General features: G+C 31.3%; 4 protein-coding genes across 6 annotated transcripts; 2 read left to right on the top strand and 2 right to left on the bottom strand.

The window, feature by feature from the left end:
* The first annotated feature begins 1078 nt into the window (after nt 1-1078).
* Nucleotides 1079-4502, top strand: LOC105782071 (probable GTP-binding protein OBGM, mitochondrial). Of its 2 annotated transcripts, none has more exons than XM_012606552.2 (6): nt 1079-1375; nt 1701-1869; nt 1981-2089; nt 2976-3058; nt 3138-3200; nt 3302-4502. In XM_012606552.2, the coding sequence occupies exons 2-6, from the start codon at nt 1741-1743 to the stop codon at nt 4394-4396; spliced, it is 1479 nt and encodes a 492-aa protein (XP_012462006.1). In that variant the 5' UTR covers nt 1079-1375; nt 1701-1740; the 3' UTR covers nt 4397-4502. The 2 variants fall into 2 exon arrangements, with proteins under 2 accessions (XP_012462006.1, XP_012462007.1); XM_012606553.2 differs by having other exon boundaries at nt 1090-1375; nt 1739-1869.
* Nucleotides 4503-6592: 2090 nt separating this feature from the next.
* Nucleotides 6593-8427, top strand: LOC105782080 (metallothionein-like protein 1). The gene is made up of 3 exons (XM_012606564.2): nt 6593-6755; nt 6886-6969; nt 8045-8427. Exons 1-3 carry the CDS (start codon nt 6703-6705, stop codon nt 8133-8135), a joined length of 228 nt encoding a protein of 75 aa, XP_012462018.1. The 5' UTR covers nt 6593-6702; the 3' UTR covers nt 8136-8427.
* Nucleotides 8428-9413: 986 nt separating this feature from the next.
* On the bottom strand, nt 9414-12112 carry LOC105782074 (uncharacterized). Of its 2 annotated transcripts, none has more exons than XM_012606556.2 (5): nt 11953-12112; nt 11145-11616; nt 10200-10295; nt 9902-9961; nt 9414-9820 (listed from the first exon to the last, which is right to left on the bottom strand). In XM_012606556.2, exons 2-5 carry the CDS (start codon nt 11586-11588, stop codon nt 9626-9628), a joined length of 795 nt encoding a protein of 264 aa, XP_012462010.1. In that variant the 5' UTR covers nt 11589-11616; nt 11953-12112; the 3' UTR covers nt 9414-9625. The 2 variants fall into 2 exon arrangements, with proteins under 2 accessions (XP_012462010.1, XP_012462011.1); XM_012606557.2 differs by having other exon boundaries at nt 11145-11590; nt 11953-12081.
* Nucleotides 12113-13149: 1037 nt separating this feature from the next.
* Nucleotides 13150-13910, bottom strand: LOC105782079 (protein PSY3). Its single transcript, XM_012606563.2, has 2 exons — nt 13802-13910; nt 13150-13471 (listed from the first exon to the last, which is right to left on the bottom strand). The coding sequence occupies exons 1-2, from the start codon at nt 13887-13889 to the stop codon at nt 13311-13313; spliced, it is 249 nt and encodes an 82-aa protein (XP_012462017.1). The 5' UTR covers nt 13890-13910; the 3' UTR covers nt 13150-13310.
* Nucleotides 13911-16517: the final 2607 nt, after the last annotated feature.

Raw genomic sequence — 16517 nt, 5'->3', positions numbered from 1 at the left:
ACAAATAATATAATGACGATGTTCTTATATTTTCCATAAAATTTATAAAATAAAATAAATTCACGATAAATTTTGGTGTTGTTTGATAAACTGAAAAATTAAGTGTTGAAAATTTAAGTTATAAAATTTGTTTGATATATTACTTAAAATTAATTAAGAAATACAATTAGATTGTTTGATAAATATAAATTTTAAATTATTAAAATTATATTCTATATTTTATCCTTAATTTTAAACATTTCACTTTATTCTAAACAAAAATTAAAATTTTAAACATAAAATAAATAGCTCTTATTAAATAATTAAAATTATTTTAATTTTCCCAAATGATTTATCAAACAAAGCCTTAGACAAAAAATCACTCATGGTGAAATTTGAACAATGGACATCATTAGTTTTTGTAAATATTTATTTTTGCGTAAATTTTTGGGTAAACTTTACAAATGTCACAAAATTATTAGTAAGTTTATGTTTTAGTCACTCAAATTCAAAAAGTTATAAAATGGTCACTAAACAATTCAAAAACTTTCATTTAAGTCACTTAACTATTCGAATGTTTTTTTTATTTAAGTTACTAAGTTATTGAATCTTTTTTTAAAGTTCAACTAGCGAACTCCAAGTGACAATTTGATAATCATCAATCACGTGCGACAATAACGCCGGTTGTCGACAATTCTTCACATTAGTTACACTAGATGTCTCTAGAATTTAGCACTGATTTGAAGTTGGTCCTAACTACAAAATATCGATATCATATCAATTAGGTATCTTTATTAGTCAAGTCATCATCTAAGGCATTAAATGCTTGAACAAATATAACATTAAAAGGATCAAATTTTAAACATGTTTGTACCTATCGTAGACTATTTGAATTTTACGTGTTTAAAAATAAATAATTCTATTAACTTGTTAAATATAAAGTTGCCCATGCATTAGATATATACATGTTTTAAATATGTTTCGTGTTATATCTAAGCTAGAATTTAATGCCCAAGTTGAGAATTAGGCTAATTGAAAGATTTGATTGAATTTAAATGTTTGGAAAAAGATAATTTGAGAAGGAATGTTTCGAAGTTTCAGACTAGTTTAGAAATTGGATTATTACTTTTGGACTTATGATGTAATTAACCCAATATATAGCACAAATGTGTGTTCTCCTTTTTGGGTCTAATTATCGGTTAAGCCCACCCTTTAATCCCTTGTTAAAGTAAGAATGTAGGATAACAAGCCTAGCAATACACGGGGCAAAGATCAGCGCATTCTTTTTACCGAATGGGCCAGTAATCGCAAATCTTTTCATTTCATTACCCGCCAGCCACGGTTTTGGGCAGCCTGAGAATTGAACGGCGGGAAAGTTCTTCTTCCCAAACTGAAGGTAAATGGTTTAAGCCTTAAGCCGACCAAGGAAATTTTTTTATTTGTTTGACGCAACTGCGAACATCAACTGTTTGATAGAATGCTTGAATGAAAAGGAAAAAGGGAAAATGAGTACATATTTCTCGTACTAACGCTTACTATTTCGCGTCCGTATTGTTATTCTTAGTTGAAGTAATGAATGTATGAAAGTCATCGAGACCCGAAATGTGGAACTACGAAAATCAACTGTTTGATAAAATGCTTGAATGAAAAAAAAGAAGAAAAGAAACTACATATACCTCTTAATAATGGTTACTATTTTGTATTTGTATTGTTATTCTTAGTTGAAATAATGAATTTGTGATATACTCATCGAGATCAGAAATGTGGATTGCACGAGCAAAGCCTCTGTTGCAATTGCAAACCATTAGAAGAAGATGTTCGAAATCACCATGCTACGTTTTCTCTTTTCTTACTTACTCGGACGTTCCTCACAAGAAGAGCCCTTTACAGGTTTTTCATATCTTGTCTCATTTGTTCACTTTCATGGATTTGAACTATATAATGATGACTTGTGTTTGATATTTGGAGTTGTATGGGCCCCTTTTTTTTTTTCTTTCGTAGGAGACTAGAATGAGAGATAGGTTTAATCTCTATGCCAAAGGAGGTGATGGTGGTAATGGCTCCACCAGTTTTCGCCGTAGTCGTCATGATCGTCGTGGTAAACCTGATGGTCAGTTTTCTCTCAATGTTTCCCTCTCTGTAACCATTCTTTCATATAGTTACATGCTAGTACTTTTTTGTTAATCAGACTCGAGTGTGAATGTTAGATATAAGGCTTTTTAGAACACGGGTTTTGTTCCATTTTACTATTAAAAAAAATGTATTTGGAGGTCTTTGAAAGATCATGTTCCTATACCCTTATACCCTTGCATGAATATGTGTCGTATCAGACACGAGTACTTAAATTGAAACAACGAGTCATAGCTAGTAATTGCAACCGTTCTTTCATATAGTTAGTTACATGCTAGTACTTTTTCTGTTAATCGGACTCGAGTGTGAGTGTCAAATATAAGCCTATTTAGGACACAGGTTTGCTCCATTTTTCCTTTTAAAAAGAAAATGTATTTGGAGGTCTTTGAAAGATCATATTCCTATACTCTTGTTCCTTTGCATGAATATGTGTTGTATCTGACATGAGTACTTCAATTGAAATGATGAGTTGGAGCTTGTAATTGCAACCATTCTTTCATATAGTTGCATGTTAGTACTTTTTTGTTAATCGGACCTGAGCGTAAGTGGCAGATGTAAGTCTATTTAGGACACAGGTATGTTCCATTTTTCTTTAAAAAAAAATCATGTATTTGGTGGTCTTTGAAAGATCATGTTCCTATACCCTTATACCCGACATGGGTGCTTCAATTGAAATAACAAGTCAGACAAACACAAGTTCATACTATACATGACTAGTCATGCATACATACATGTAATTTTGTGGTGATTCTTAGTTCATATTATGTTGGCAATAAAGGGTGTTTAAACTTGGTAAATCTATGGAGGGAAAAAGGGTAATATTTTGTTACTACCTTGTTTCTGATATTTGATGGGCTTAAACGTAGGTGGGAATGGTGGAAGAGGTGGTGATGTGATCCTAGAATGTTCCACTGCAGTTTGGGACTTCAGTGGCCTGCAAAATCATGTCGTATGTTATCTTCTTTCTTTTCTTTGTTCAACACCTTTCCCCAACCGTGAACGGTGTGATACCTTATGATTCTCTGTAGAATGCAGGTAGAGGTGGACATGGAACCTCGAAGAACAAGATAGGAACTCGAGGAGAAGACAAGGTTAATACTTTGGAGCTCCTTTCTTTACTTTGAACTTCGTGTTATTCACTCTTGTGTTTGATTGAGTCAAATGGGATTTTGAGATACTCATTGTGTGACAGATTCTCCAAGTGCCTATTGGTACTGTAATTCATCTGAAAAAGGGTGAAATACCGTCCATGGTTGAACATTGTTCTTCAGCCGATTTGGATCCTTGGGAACTCCCTGGTTCACTCTCTACGGACCAGTCTGAAGTTGACCAGCTACCTTCCTCAAAGAACACAAGTATGGCTGAGAAAGTAAAATCGACACATGTTGCTGGTCACTTATCGTCTTGTACTGAAATAACTGTGGACCAATCAATTGGCATGAACCAAGCAACCAGGCCTCAATCAGAACCTACGGAAGAAATCAGGTATAATGTGGCGGAATTAACGGAAGAAGGTCAACGGATGATTGTTGCATACGGAGGGGAAGGTGGTTTAGGTAATGTATGTTATCCAAATGTTTCGATGAAGCCTAAGATGACAAAGAGTGAAGTCCCGAGGGTTAATTCAATTGAGGATGAAGCATCAAATGATGATCGATCCTCCCTTCGTACTGGTTTGCTGGGTTCTGAAGCTGTTCTTGTCCTAGAACTTAAGAGCATTGCTGATGTAGGCCTTGTGGGGATGCCCAATGCTGGTAAAAGTACACTTTTAGGGGCAATATCTCGAGCTAAGCCTGCAGTAGGCCACTATGCGTTCACGACTCTAAGGCCTAATTTAGGGAATTTGAACTTTGACGACTTGTCAATTACGGTGGCTGATATTCCAGGATTAATAAAGGGTGCTCACCAGAATCGTGGACTCGGACATGCTTTCCTCCGCCACATAGAACGTACAAAGGTTTTGGCATACGTTGTAGACTTGGCCGCCGCATTGGATGGTAGGAAAGGAATTCCACCATGGGAACAACTGAAAGATTTAGTCTTGGAGCTCGAGCACCATCAGGAAGGTCTCTCGAATAGACCATCATTGGTCGTGGCGAATAAAATCGATGAGACCGGGGCTGAAGACGTGTTTCAAGAGCTCGAGAAAAGGGTCGAAGGCATTCCTATATATCGTGTATGTGCAGTTCTAGAGGAAGGAATATCAGAGGTAAAAGCTGGTCTTAAAATGCTTGTCAATGGTGACGAAAATTCAAGCTCACTCAATATAGAAAACATTAGGTGTTGATTAGAATCCTGCTTTGGATGATATTTTAGAAATTATTTTAGTCGATTTTTTTAATTTTATTTTTAGAAATATATGGGTTGATGAAAAAAATATTATTGTTAGAGCATATTGTGTTGATATCACGAATTTATTGTTCTACCCCTTAATAAGGGCTTACAGAATGCGGAGGATTAATTACTGGGCTTGTTACGGTAGATGCTTTAAGAAATAAATAAAAATATAATTTTATCATTTTATTAGTTTATCTTGATAATCTATAATTATTAGAGCAAATCGGAAGTAATTATTATAAAAATATAACCATCAAAACACCATTAACAATTATATAAAAAGGCAGAGGGCTATGGATCAACATCATTAACAATGTTGCTACTCATAAAATGATTATAGTTTAATCTTTGATGATTGCTTTTCTATAAAAAAATAATTTTGAAGAAAACAAACAAATTCTTAGATTCATCCAAAGGTACTATATGAAAATAATCTATATAAAATTAAACGAACTCTTTGTAGACCCATAAGAAGTCAATAAGGGTAGTTTAAGCATTATAAAAAATTAGTTGGGGTAATTTAGGTATTAAAACTTAATGATGATAATATTTTGAACCATTTCAATATCTGCTCTCTTAAAAATAATATCTAAAACTACTCACCTATAAATAAGAGAATAATACATTTCAATGCACTTGAACTCATGTCCTCCTCAGATTAATAACAATGTTCATGTCAATCGAGTTAAGATTCAATCGACTAATGATGACAATTTAAATATTTTATAAATATATTTATATATTTCTTAGTGCAAAACTTCAATACAAAAGTTATGTATAATTTTTATATTAAATTATTAAATTTTGATTTCACATCACAAGATTATATTTTTAATATATTAAAATATATATGTGTATATATTTGTGGAGTGTGTTTCGCATTTCGGATGAAACAAAGCCGATGTTAGGATGAGGAAGAGTCGACGTCCTGACGAGAAAAATTGTCACGTCCCAACGGACGTCACAACGTGGTGATGTGTTTCTCACTAAACCAAATTTCTTCTCCTAGTTAAACTCTGATATCCTTTTCAAGTTGAACTCTAATAACTCTAGAATATTCTAATAGGACTTTTAGCAATAGTTTTGTGGGAATTTCGGAAATCTTTTTTATTATTTTGATTTCGGGTTTGTTTAGTTTCCCATCTTGTACTCCTCTTTAATTTTTATCGTTTTAGTGAAGTTTCTTTTATCTTAAATCTTTTATCCTCTTCGAATGAATTTTCTACATAAATATTTATATCCATTTTTTTCATTTTCATTGTTGCTGGTTGCATAATTTAACCCAAAAATATAGTCTCTATCATCTTATAATTACAAATTAGGAGAATATTTCCAAGGTTGCATGATTCATGCCTTTTATCACTATCTATTTATTTAATCAATTTACTTTGTTTTATTTCCTCATTTATTTTCATTAGTATTCTAATCCTTCACTTAGTTTCGATGTTACCATAGTTGTTGAATTAAATTTAAAATTTTAATGGCAAAAATTAATTTACGTGTGAAAATGACATTTATTCACTTATTGGTTCACTTTCTTAATTGATTGTGACCCAATATTATTTAAAAAACAGTCGACTAAGACAACAAATCTTGGTTTTGATGGGCATAAAGGATAATGTATTTTTTATTTTTATTTTAAAATATCACATAAATAAATTTAATAAAATACTAATAATAATAATAATAATAATAATAATAATAATTTAAATTATAAAATTTAGAAAGTAAAAATCACTTATTTTTAAATTTCGAACGGATGTGAATTTCGATCATTATTTATTATATTGATGCGTTTTGATAGGTTCCAATTTATATCAATGTAGATTCGTCGTAATTAATAATTTTAAATTTAATACTTTATATAAATATTTTACATGTATGTAATTTAGATATATTTATATGTATGTAATATGTATGAAAAATATTTAAAATATATAAATTTTTTACAAAATTTGACTTTCTCATAAAGGATAATTTAATTAATTAATTAATTTTTTTGATTAAACAAAAAAATCTTTTTTTAATGATAAAATTATAATAATTTATAACAAGGGAAAGGGCCGATGCACCTGTACAATTCCAAAGACGCAAATCAACCGAGATTATGCCACTTGTACGGTTGATATTCACCCTCCCTCACTTGAAATCCACTATAAGTACCGATCCATTTTCCGTCTCAAAACTATCCATAGACTTTTTGAGCTTTCGTGTTTGTCTTTTGAATTCTTTCCTTCACTTTCTCGAGAAAAAAAAATGTCTTCAGGTTGCAATTGCGGATCTAGCTGCAGCTGCGGTGACAGCTGCTCGTAAGTTACTTTGTAATTATTGGTTTCTTTGGTTAAATCGTTAAATGAATCGATCTTGAACGAAACGGATCGGATTAATTCTGAATTTATTTGTTTTTCGATGTTGAATTTCGGGTTTGGATTGTTGCAGATGCAGCAGGAACCTTAACCTTGGATACTCGGAGAAGACAACCAGCACTCAGACCATCATCTCCGGAGTTGCGCCAGTGAAGATGTTAGTTTCGAACTAAAATTTAAATTCAAATTTTTATGAGTTAATTGCACCGAGCGGTCCCAAACAATTATTTGGATTTTAAATTGGTCCTTGGTGCCATGCTCTCTCGGCCTATAAGTTATAGGTCAGAGGATGGAGCTTTGCTCAGCGCAAACTCGTTAGATTGGCATGGTTTCGCCTTTTTTTACTATGTGAGCACTCAAACTAAGAGTGTAATTGAGCTAAGTCGAGCTTAAATAGCGGTAAACTTGTGCTCCACTCAAAATTTGATGCTTGTTATTTGAATTGAGCTTGACTCGAAGATTAATTCGTAAGTTCGAGCTCGATTCAAGACATAATTGAGTTATTCGAACTCAATTAAGTTCGTTTACCAATTTTTATATTAAATCTCAAACTTGAGCTAGATTAAGCTCGTTCGTAAGTAATTTCATTTACTAGTTTGATTGATAACTCAAGCTTGGCATGATAACTACTGAATCAAATTGAGTTTGCTTTTAGTCGAATTCAAATAAGTCATGTTCACCGGTGTCTCATTTGTACTCCTAATTCAAATTCTCAATAAAGTCACAAAATCCCCTTTAGAAACAATACAAGACGTGTTAAGGGATACACTGATATTCCAGTAGATGATTGAAAATCCCTCAACATACTCCTTAACTATAAATTCGTTATCGAGTTGTTCCATCGACTTAGGCATTAATTTAAATTTTAAACATATATTTGGATATAGTGTAGAACATATGTAAAAACACGTTATCAAATTATAAACACATATGATTAACTTATTAAAAAAAAATATAGTAGAGATTATCTTTCTAACACTTCAAAAATTAGACACTTGTTTTAAATATATTTCACGTCAGATTTAAATTTACATTTTAACATTCAAACCAAATGATTAGATTAACGAAAGTATCAAATCGACACAATTTCAATATTAAAAAAAAAAAACGTTTTGAAATTTGAGATCAATTCAGAATCCAAATCATGGTAACCGAAATTTTATTGCAATATATATATATATATACATATATATTTATTTTGATGGTTTTAATAATAACTTTTATTATTGCAGGACCTTTGAGGGACCAGAGATGAGCACTACTGAATCAGGACATGGATGCAAGTGTGGATCAAACTGCTCTTGTGATCCATGCAACTGTTGAAAAGCTTCATAGATTATGAAAAAAGAAAGCAGCAAAATAACAGGCCTCTGTAATGATTTATTTTCAAGGATGAATGCCTGCAAGGTCTATAATTATGTCTCTGTCTGTGTCTTGTGTAATAGAAGCTTTGTTTGTGGTGAAAATAATGTATAAGCCATTTGGTTGGGAGCAAATTTTCCTTTTGTCCAAAGGATTTTTTGCTGCTCATTTATGGTGACTTGGTTTATGGTTTTATCTGTTGTTAAAATCTTATAAAAATATATATCGATTGCTGCTCTTGGTTTGTATCAAATCTTTGTCTGAAAATCTATGGCCTCTGTCATTACTTTTATGTTTTTTTTTTTTTTAATATCTGTCCGTTTTATGATCCTATTTGGGATTTGTGGCTATCCCTCTCAATAATATTATTTTTGCGGATCCGGATGAATCATCTTTTTCACAGAGGTAAATCCTTGCCCGCTAGGCAAGAGGATAGCAAGTTACAAATTCTATTTCGATATGACATGTATTTCTATTGCTATAAAATTCATATATAAGGAGGGATGCACTTGCATAGCGTAAAAACTAAAGTAATTTTGCATACTTTTGTAACTAGTTATATAATTAATATTTTAAAAATTTATATAAATATTTACGAAAGTGTGTAAAATTACTTTAATTTTTACACTGTGGAAGTGGATCTCTCTCATATATATACACACTAATAATTGATTTAATTTCTCAAAACATTATTTTAATTTTTGGTTAAACTAATACCCAATGTCACTAAACTATTAGTATATTTACGTTTTGATAACTTAACTTTAAAATATTACAAAATAGTCACTAGACTATTTGAAAGTTTTATTTAAATCACTAGATTATTCAAAAAATTTATTTAAGTCACTAAATTGTTAAATTTTTTAAAGTTCGCTAGTGATCTTCAAACAACAATTAAAGATCGATACAATGAATCGATACTCATCAATGTATAAAAGAATATATCGTAGATATAAATTGATCTGATGGTTAAGTTGTTTGGATTTTGATTTGTAGATTAGTGACGTTCAAAGTTATTTCATAAAAAAAAATTAAATTGTAGAAGAAAAAAAGAACAAGGGCTTTCGTTTAGTGCAAATAGTGCAAGCGGAGAAGGACATACACTTGCGATTTTAACAATCAAGTGACTTAAATGAAAATTTTTGAATTAACTTAAGATAAACTAATTGAACTCAAATGAACACGAATACTAAACATGAGTATTTCAAAAAACCGAAAAATAAAAAATTTTCGAAAAAATAGAAAAAACATAAATTCTATATAAAAGCCTAGATCAATCTAAGAACGTACAAGGTTTTTTTTCTTTTAACAAGTCCAGAAGAAAACATCATTTGCTGATATAATCAAAACACCTAATATGATAGTAAATGCAGTGAACTGTTTCATCCAAAACATCAGAAATGGTAGGAGGATACCATAAAAATGGAACTATTCAAGGCTCAAATCTTCGCTCAAGCATCTTTTTCGTCCATCGCGGGAGTCATGTCATCGAAAGCCTCGTATTCATAATCTTTATTATCAACTTCCATTGATCTTCCAAAAACGAATGACTTTGTCCCCATCGTTGTAAATGGCATTAAACCGAACGCTCGAGCAGTCTTGATCTCTCTCGCAACCTTCCTTTGAGCCTTGGCACTAATACCGGTCTATACATTGAACTAAAACGATGTAAATAAAGGAAAATCCATAAGCTACAATAAATAAATCGAATCATCATTAGAAATTACCGAGCTCCGCTTTATAATGATTCCAGCCTCGGTTAAGAACTGTGCCAGGAACTTTACATTCTGTCCAACATGTATGATTAGAAGTAACAGTAAGTTAATTACAGTACCCGATAACTAACAAAATGATAATCAAGGTTCCCACAAGTTATAATGAAAAGTATGCTGTCATCAGTGAATAATCACATGATATGCATTATTATCCGAACCATCTAGATTTAGGAAGCATTTACAAAAACAAGAATATACGACCAATTAGGCTCGGGAAACAAAAGGTGATGCAAGGTTCAGATAGGCTCACCCGGAAATCAGCTTTTTTCAGTACTTCCTCTGTAGTTACTTCAAATGTGGCAGTTTTGGGAGGTTTACGTACTCCCGGTCTTCTAAGATCGAGATCCTGCATTATACCACATAGAAGTCGAACAATAGGATAGTGCTACTGTTAGCATAACAAAAAAATAAAACAATGGAGTAGCAGCACATTTATAATTATAACGTCAAAACTCAATGTTAAGAGTTGGCATTGATTAACCATTTCTACGCAAAAGCTTATCGATATCTATAAAAAACATTTGCTAAACAACGAAAACAAAAAGAAGGTAATCTTCTATAAGGACCAACATGTTATGATAGAAATACAGGTTTGTGAAGTCTTCTGAGCTAGTTTGTTCGAAAAATAGGGTCTGACTATTGTATTCTACCATGATGACTTCCATCGAGACTTAGAAAGAAAGATGCAATGTGGGTTATACTTCTAAACCTTGGTTTCTTCGGAATTATATTAAGTTCATTCATGAAACGACTCTTTTAAGGCCATTCGTACACTTAAATCAGTCTAAAGTGCTTAAAACATCAACTGTGGAACACATCGAGCTATTAAGGGAAACAATTGGCGGAAAACTCCGGGAATTACGGATTACGCATGTAAGCATAATGAACCAGAAACTTCTAAAAGTTACACTTACTAATAACTTGGCAAAACACATTTTCGCATCAAATCAATCGATCCTTTGCTTGACTAAATTGGAATCGTAACAAAACACGAATGTCAAATGGATAACAAACACGGAATATCAAATTCCTGGTTCGGTTTCTAATGATCCTTAAAACATGATATTGATAAGAAACAAAGATCAATGTTATTCATACTAGGATGTGACACATATATGTTCAACGTCCATATATAAGTATTCAAGAAAATATGAAGAATTGAAGCTACGTAGACAAAGATTGCCAAAAGACAAACCTTGGGTTCGTATGTCGATCCGGAATGAAAGGTAACATCGGGTCTAAAAGCATAATCATTTTTTTGAACTTCATTGAGATCAAACTCAAAGTAAGTGGCTGCTTTCTTCAATTTCATATCCATTCCATCCGATAACGTACTGAAACTCTCGTCCAATCCATCCGTCATTGGCTCGTCTCTATTAGCCATCGAAGGACCAAATCGATATCGAGACCTCTCAACTTTATCAAGCTTTTCGTAAAAAGCTTGAGCTTTTGGACTATCACTGGAAAACCCACCGAATATTCTTCCTTCAAATTCTTCAGATGATTCAAACGAACCGGAATTCGGAATATTTCCATCAAACTTATTTGCTGTGGAGAAAGATCTAACAGTTCCAAGATACTGAACTGGACGTGTAAAACCACCAATGAGTGATCTCAACATAGCTCGAGTGATTCTCATTTCTGATAATAATGAGCTAAAAAACAACCTTAGAAACAATGAAAAAAAACATTTAGAGTTTCAAATAGCAATAGCTGGTATTTCACAGTAGCGGTGCTGTCCGCCACCGCTAAAAACCTCACGATAGCAGCGCACAGCGGCCGCAAATTACATAAAATAGCGGCGATAATGATCCCCTAATTCAGCTAAATCGATAGCTTTTAAAAAGATCTCTTCTTTTTAACAAAGTAAACAGAGAGAGTAACAAGCAGTAGGATTGAAAACAGAAAAAATCAAATATAGCAGAGTGATGCAGACAACTCAAAATCTCATGAATCAAATAGAAATCAATCTTCAAATACAAAATTAGGGTTTCATAAATTACCTTATTTAATTTCAGGGTCTGCCGGAAACTTGAACGGTGGGAGGCGGAGGAGGAGAGGGAGAGGCTTGTTTGGCGGCGGGGATGTGGGAAAAAGAGAGTTAAGAAGGGGAGTCGGGAAATTTTGAAGGAAATCTTAAGAAACTTCTAGGTTAAATTTTGATATTAGTCCTTGTACGATGCATAACTTATGGATTTAGTCTATGTACTTTGATTTGATATTTTTTGTCCTTGTATTTTTCTAATTTTAAAATTTTTGTCCTGACCAAATAGTTGTTGTTAATTCGTTAAGATTATCTATTTCCAAAATTTGATGTGGTAAACATATTATCACGTATGTAATGTTATATCAACTTGTTATTTGCATACATTACTAACAAAAAACTAGTTAATGGATTTAACGATTATCATTTTGTATCAATACTGAAATTTCAAAATTCAAAAGTATAGGGACTAAAATGATCTAATTGGAGAACATGGACTAAATCTATAACTTAACTCATAATAGTATAATTGAATCAAATTATAGACTGGGTTAAAATTGAAATTTCAAAATTTAAAAAGTATAAAAACTAAAATTAATCAAGTTAAAAAAGACTAAAATTAATTAATTAAATTATAAGAATTGAATCCTCAATTTATAAATAGTATAAATATTAATAGCATAATTTAACCAAAATTTTAGTAATACTGAAATTTTAGAAAATCCCTTTTTAATATATAATTTTATTTGTATCAACATCGTAAAAATTTAGTTAACAGATATATATATATGTAAGTATTTGGTATAGGGTGCATTTTTTTTATTCCACAAATAGTTTAACAATGCCTGAACAACAAACCCGATTAATGCGACTCAAATTCAAACCACAACTGAGGCCGTGAACACCTTGATCATCGGGCCATTACATGGAATTCTTAAACCAATTTTAATTTGAAATCTTGAAAGAAAATTTTGAGTATAAACACTCATTTTCAAGTACAAATAACATAGTCAATATTAAAATGTCAAATCGGGTTATAAATTTTGGATCGCTTTTAATTTGAGTCATTTTAAATTTGGGTTATTCAAATGTTTTCAAGTTTGGTCATTACAAATTACTTTTTTTTTCAAATAATTTTACGTTTTAGATAATTTCATGTTCGAATTTGAATTGTTAACTTTTATTGATCAAATCGAGTTAAATCTTCGAACAAAAATTAACAAGATTGATCGGTTTATTATAAATATATAAATATTTTTATTTGACATATATCACACTACAAAACTTTAGCATCATATGCACAATTACTTAACCAAATATTTAGATTATAATCGGCCAATAACACTTTTTTTAAAACAAAATTAAGTAGGGTTATCATTAACCCTTTCGACCTCTGCTACGGCCTCGGCCACGGCCATTTCCACCGCCACCTCTAGCCCTTGAAGCAGGATCATGGCCACGATTCGCCGTTGGTTCACTGTAATCTTCAATGTTCGCCATTAGAGACCTTTCTTCCGTAGCAATCAACATCTCATCTCCTGTAATATTATACAAACCAGGCAAGAATGTCGATCTCATTATTTATATATTGTCTCCTCTACTAATGTAAAATAAAAATAAAAATCAAATCGAAGTTGAATCTATCGTATTTTTTCTGGACTCTTTTTAGACATGTGACTTATACTGTATGGTCATAGAATGTTAATAATAGTCTTGGAATGCTTGACTAGAATGTGGTTAAATGAAATCCAACTCCACTTTAATACAATCAACAATAATCCTGTTAATTTTACAAGATATAACGGGAAAAACTTCTAAGTGGATTTAATTATAATGGATTGAGAAAATAGTAAATCGAGAATACATACCGGATGAAATTGAAATCGCCTTACGAGCCGAGGACACTATAGTCAATGTAAATAGAAGAAAGAAGCAAAACTTAGCTTTAAAACTCATTATTTTGTAAATTCATTTAGGTCCTCTGTATTTTTGCCAATTTTTGGGAAGCCCTATTTAAAGACACAAAGTTCCCCAGTTTTAATATTATTACGTGGCGAATCGTGATTGGGAGTTGAGAGTTGACCTTTTACACGTCGTGCATTTCACGTTTTTGTCATGAAACTGTTTGTTTCTTGATTGAATCTGAGCCGTTCGCTTCATCTTGATCAAAAAAAGTCAACGAGTTTGATGTTGCCGCTTTCTAAAGCTGCATTATCTTTTTTCTTTTCTTTTTCATATACACTCTATGCCATATGATATGAACGTATAAAATATTGTAGAAATATGATGATTTAAGTCATTGTACTGACAAGTTTTGGTTGCGTTGGCAAAGGTAAAATCGAGCTTGATGAATGAAATTCGAGTTTTACTTTAGGCAAATAATGTGTCGTGTTTTTTTTTTTTTTTAATTTTAGATAAAACGATAAATTTAACTTTTAATGTTTATATTTTTTGTTAATTTGGTCATTTTTAGTTAAATTTGGTTACTAGTTTTTCAAAAATAATAAAAATAAAAATAAAACGCTATCTAAAACATTAATTTTTTAACAATGTTGGTATGGTATTCCATGTGTACCTTATATTAAAATGACACTATTTATCTTATAAATCACATTAACAAAAATTTAAAATTTATAAATATATTTAAAAATAAAACCATTCAAACTTCAAAAAAAATGAAATATATAGATAGCCTTACGAGTTGTCATGTTTAAAAAATGACATTTTACTTTGAATTTCTATTTAAAAACAACAATTCATCTCTTTTAAAAGGTTGATATTAGGGTCAAATTTAACTAAATAACAAGAACCAAATTGATAAAAAAATAAATATTATGAACTAAATTTATCTTTATACCCCAATTTTGTCCCTCAATGTGTGATTCTTGCACAGATTTTTTTAGTCAAACTTGTTCATTATTAATTAAGGATTCAAGTTAGTTGCACGAGCCAATTAATTAAGATTAAAGTTTAATAATTATATCATTCTAATTAATACGATAGAGTGCTTATTAAAGAAGCTCATAAACATTGGAGTTAATGTATTATTATTATTATTTTAATTATCTCATTATAGATTTTGATTGACAATAATGCTCTTTAGCGAACTCAAACCTACGTCCTCCTTTATTGACAATAATATCTACCAATCGAACTAAGACTAAATCGACAATTTATTATTATTTTTACTATTCATAGTGTTGCCATTATTTAATATTATCATGACATCTAATATATGTTTCCTTACGATATATACTTTTCTCGAAAACTTTTAAGATCTTAATTAAAATTGTAATAATTTTTCACTTTCTTTTCATTTCACCCCAAAAGATGAGATCATCCAATTAAAATGTGACACATGATAGTTTTACTCGACATCATACACTTTTTAAATAAAACGAAACAAAATTGATATTTTAAGTTCTACATTAGATAATAAAAAAGTACTCAAATTATAAAAATCATATAATTTAAGGCTAATTTTGTAATTTACCTTAATTTTTTTGTCAAAATCATACAATTTTGCAAATAAAAGTCATTTGTTAGAAAAATATTTTTTAAGGTTTCAAAAACTCGAGTTAACATATTTTAATAAAAGTTAAAAATTAAAATTAAAAAATTATATTATTTGATCTCAAATATAAATATCAAATATCAAAATTTATTAAGAAAAAGAAAAAATTCTTTTCATAACACATTTTAACCTTTTAATAGTTGTTTTTTTAACCTTTTAATAGTCATGTATAATGATAAAATAGTAATTTCTAGAGGTGCTCATGGGCCGGGCGGCCCGGCCCGGCCCGACGGCCCGCCCGAAATATGAGAGGGTTTGGGTAAAAATATAGGCCCGAAATATGGGCTTGGGCAAAAAAATGAGACCCGTTTAGAAAGCGGGCCGGGCCTCGGCACCACTTTTTGGCCTGCCTGGCCCACCGACCCGATTTAATAAATATATTTATTTTTAATTTTAAAATATTTTTACATACTTTTTATTTTTTTAAAATTTTAAAATATTTTTAAAATACTTTTTAATTTTTTAATTTTAAAATATTTTAAAATATTTTAAAATACTTTTTAATTTTTAAAATTTTAAAATAAAAATGGGCCGGGCCGGGTCGAGCCCGGGCTTATGATTTTTTTCCCAGGCCGGGCCTGGGCAAAATCTTAGGCCCATATTTTGGGCCGGGCTAAATTTTTTTATGGACCCGGCCCGACCCGGCCCATGAGCACCTCTAGTAATTTCATATAACGGGTGGGATGGAGCAAATATTTACCATTAATCGCTCCGTACACATTATCCAAAAATAAATTATCCCCGCATAGCCTCACATTCTTTAAAAAAATATCCACTCTTTTCAAAGCGGATTGATTTGGAATCCATTGAACGATGGGGATTTTGCCATCCTTAAGACTCAATGGAATAAAAGAGAGCTACTTTCACATTGGACTATATAGATCGAGGATTTACTGATTTAGTACAATTAGTTCATGTGATAACTCGTAAAAGATACGGTCCAATAGGTTCAACACTACTAGTAGTCAAATTACATGTCCCCCCATCTACTTAAAAAATATATAAATTAG

The sequence above is a fragment of the Gossypium raimondii genome, chromosome 13 (genome assembly GCF_025698545.1).
Source record: "Gossypium raimondii isolate GPD5lz chromosome 13, ASM2569854v1, whole genome shotgun sequence".
NCBI classification, from domain to species: Eukaryota; Viridiplantae; Streptophyta; class Magnoliopsida; order Malvales; family Malvaceae; genus Gossypium; species Gossypium raimondii.
This window is presented reverse-complemented; position numbering and strand designations above follow the sequence as displayed.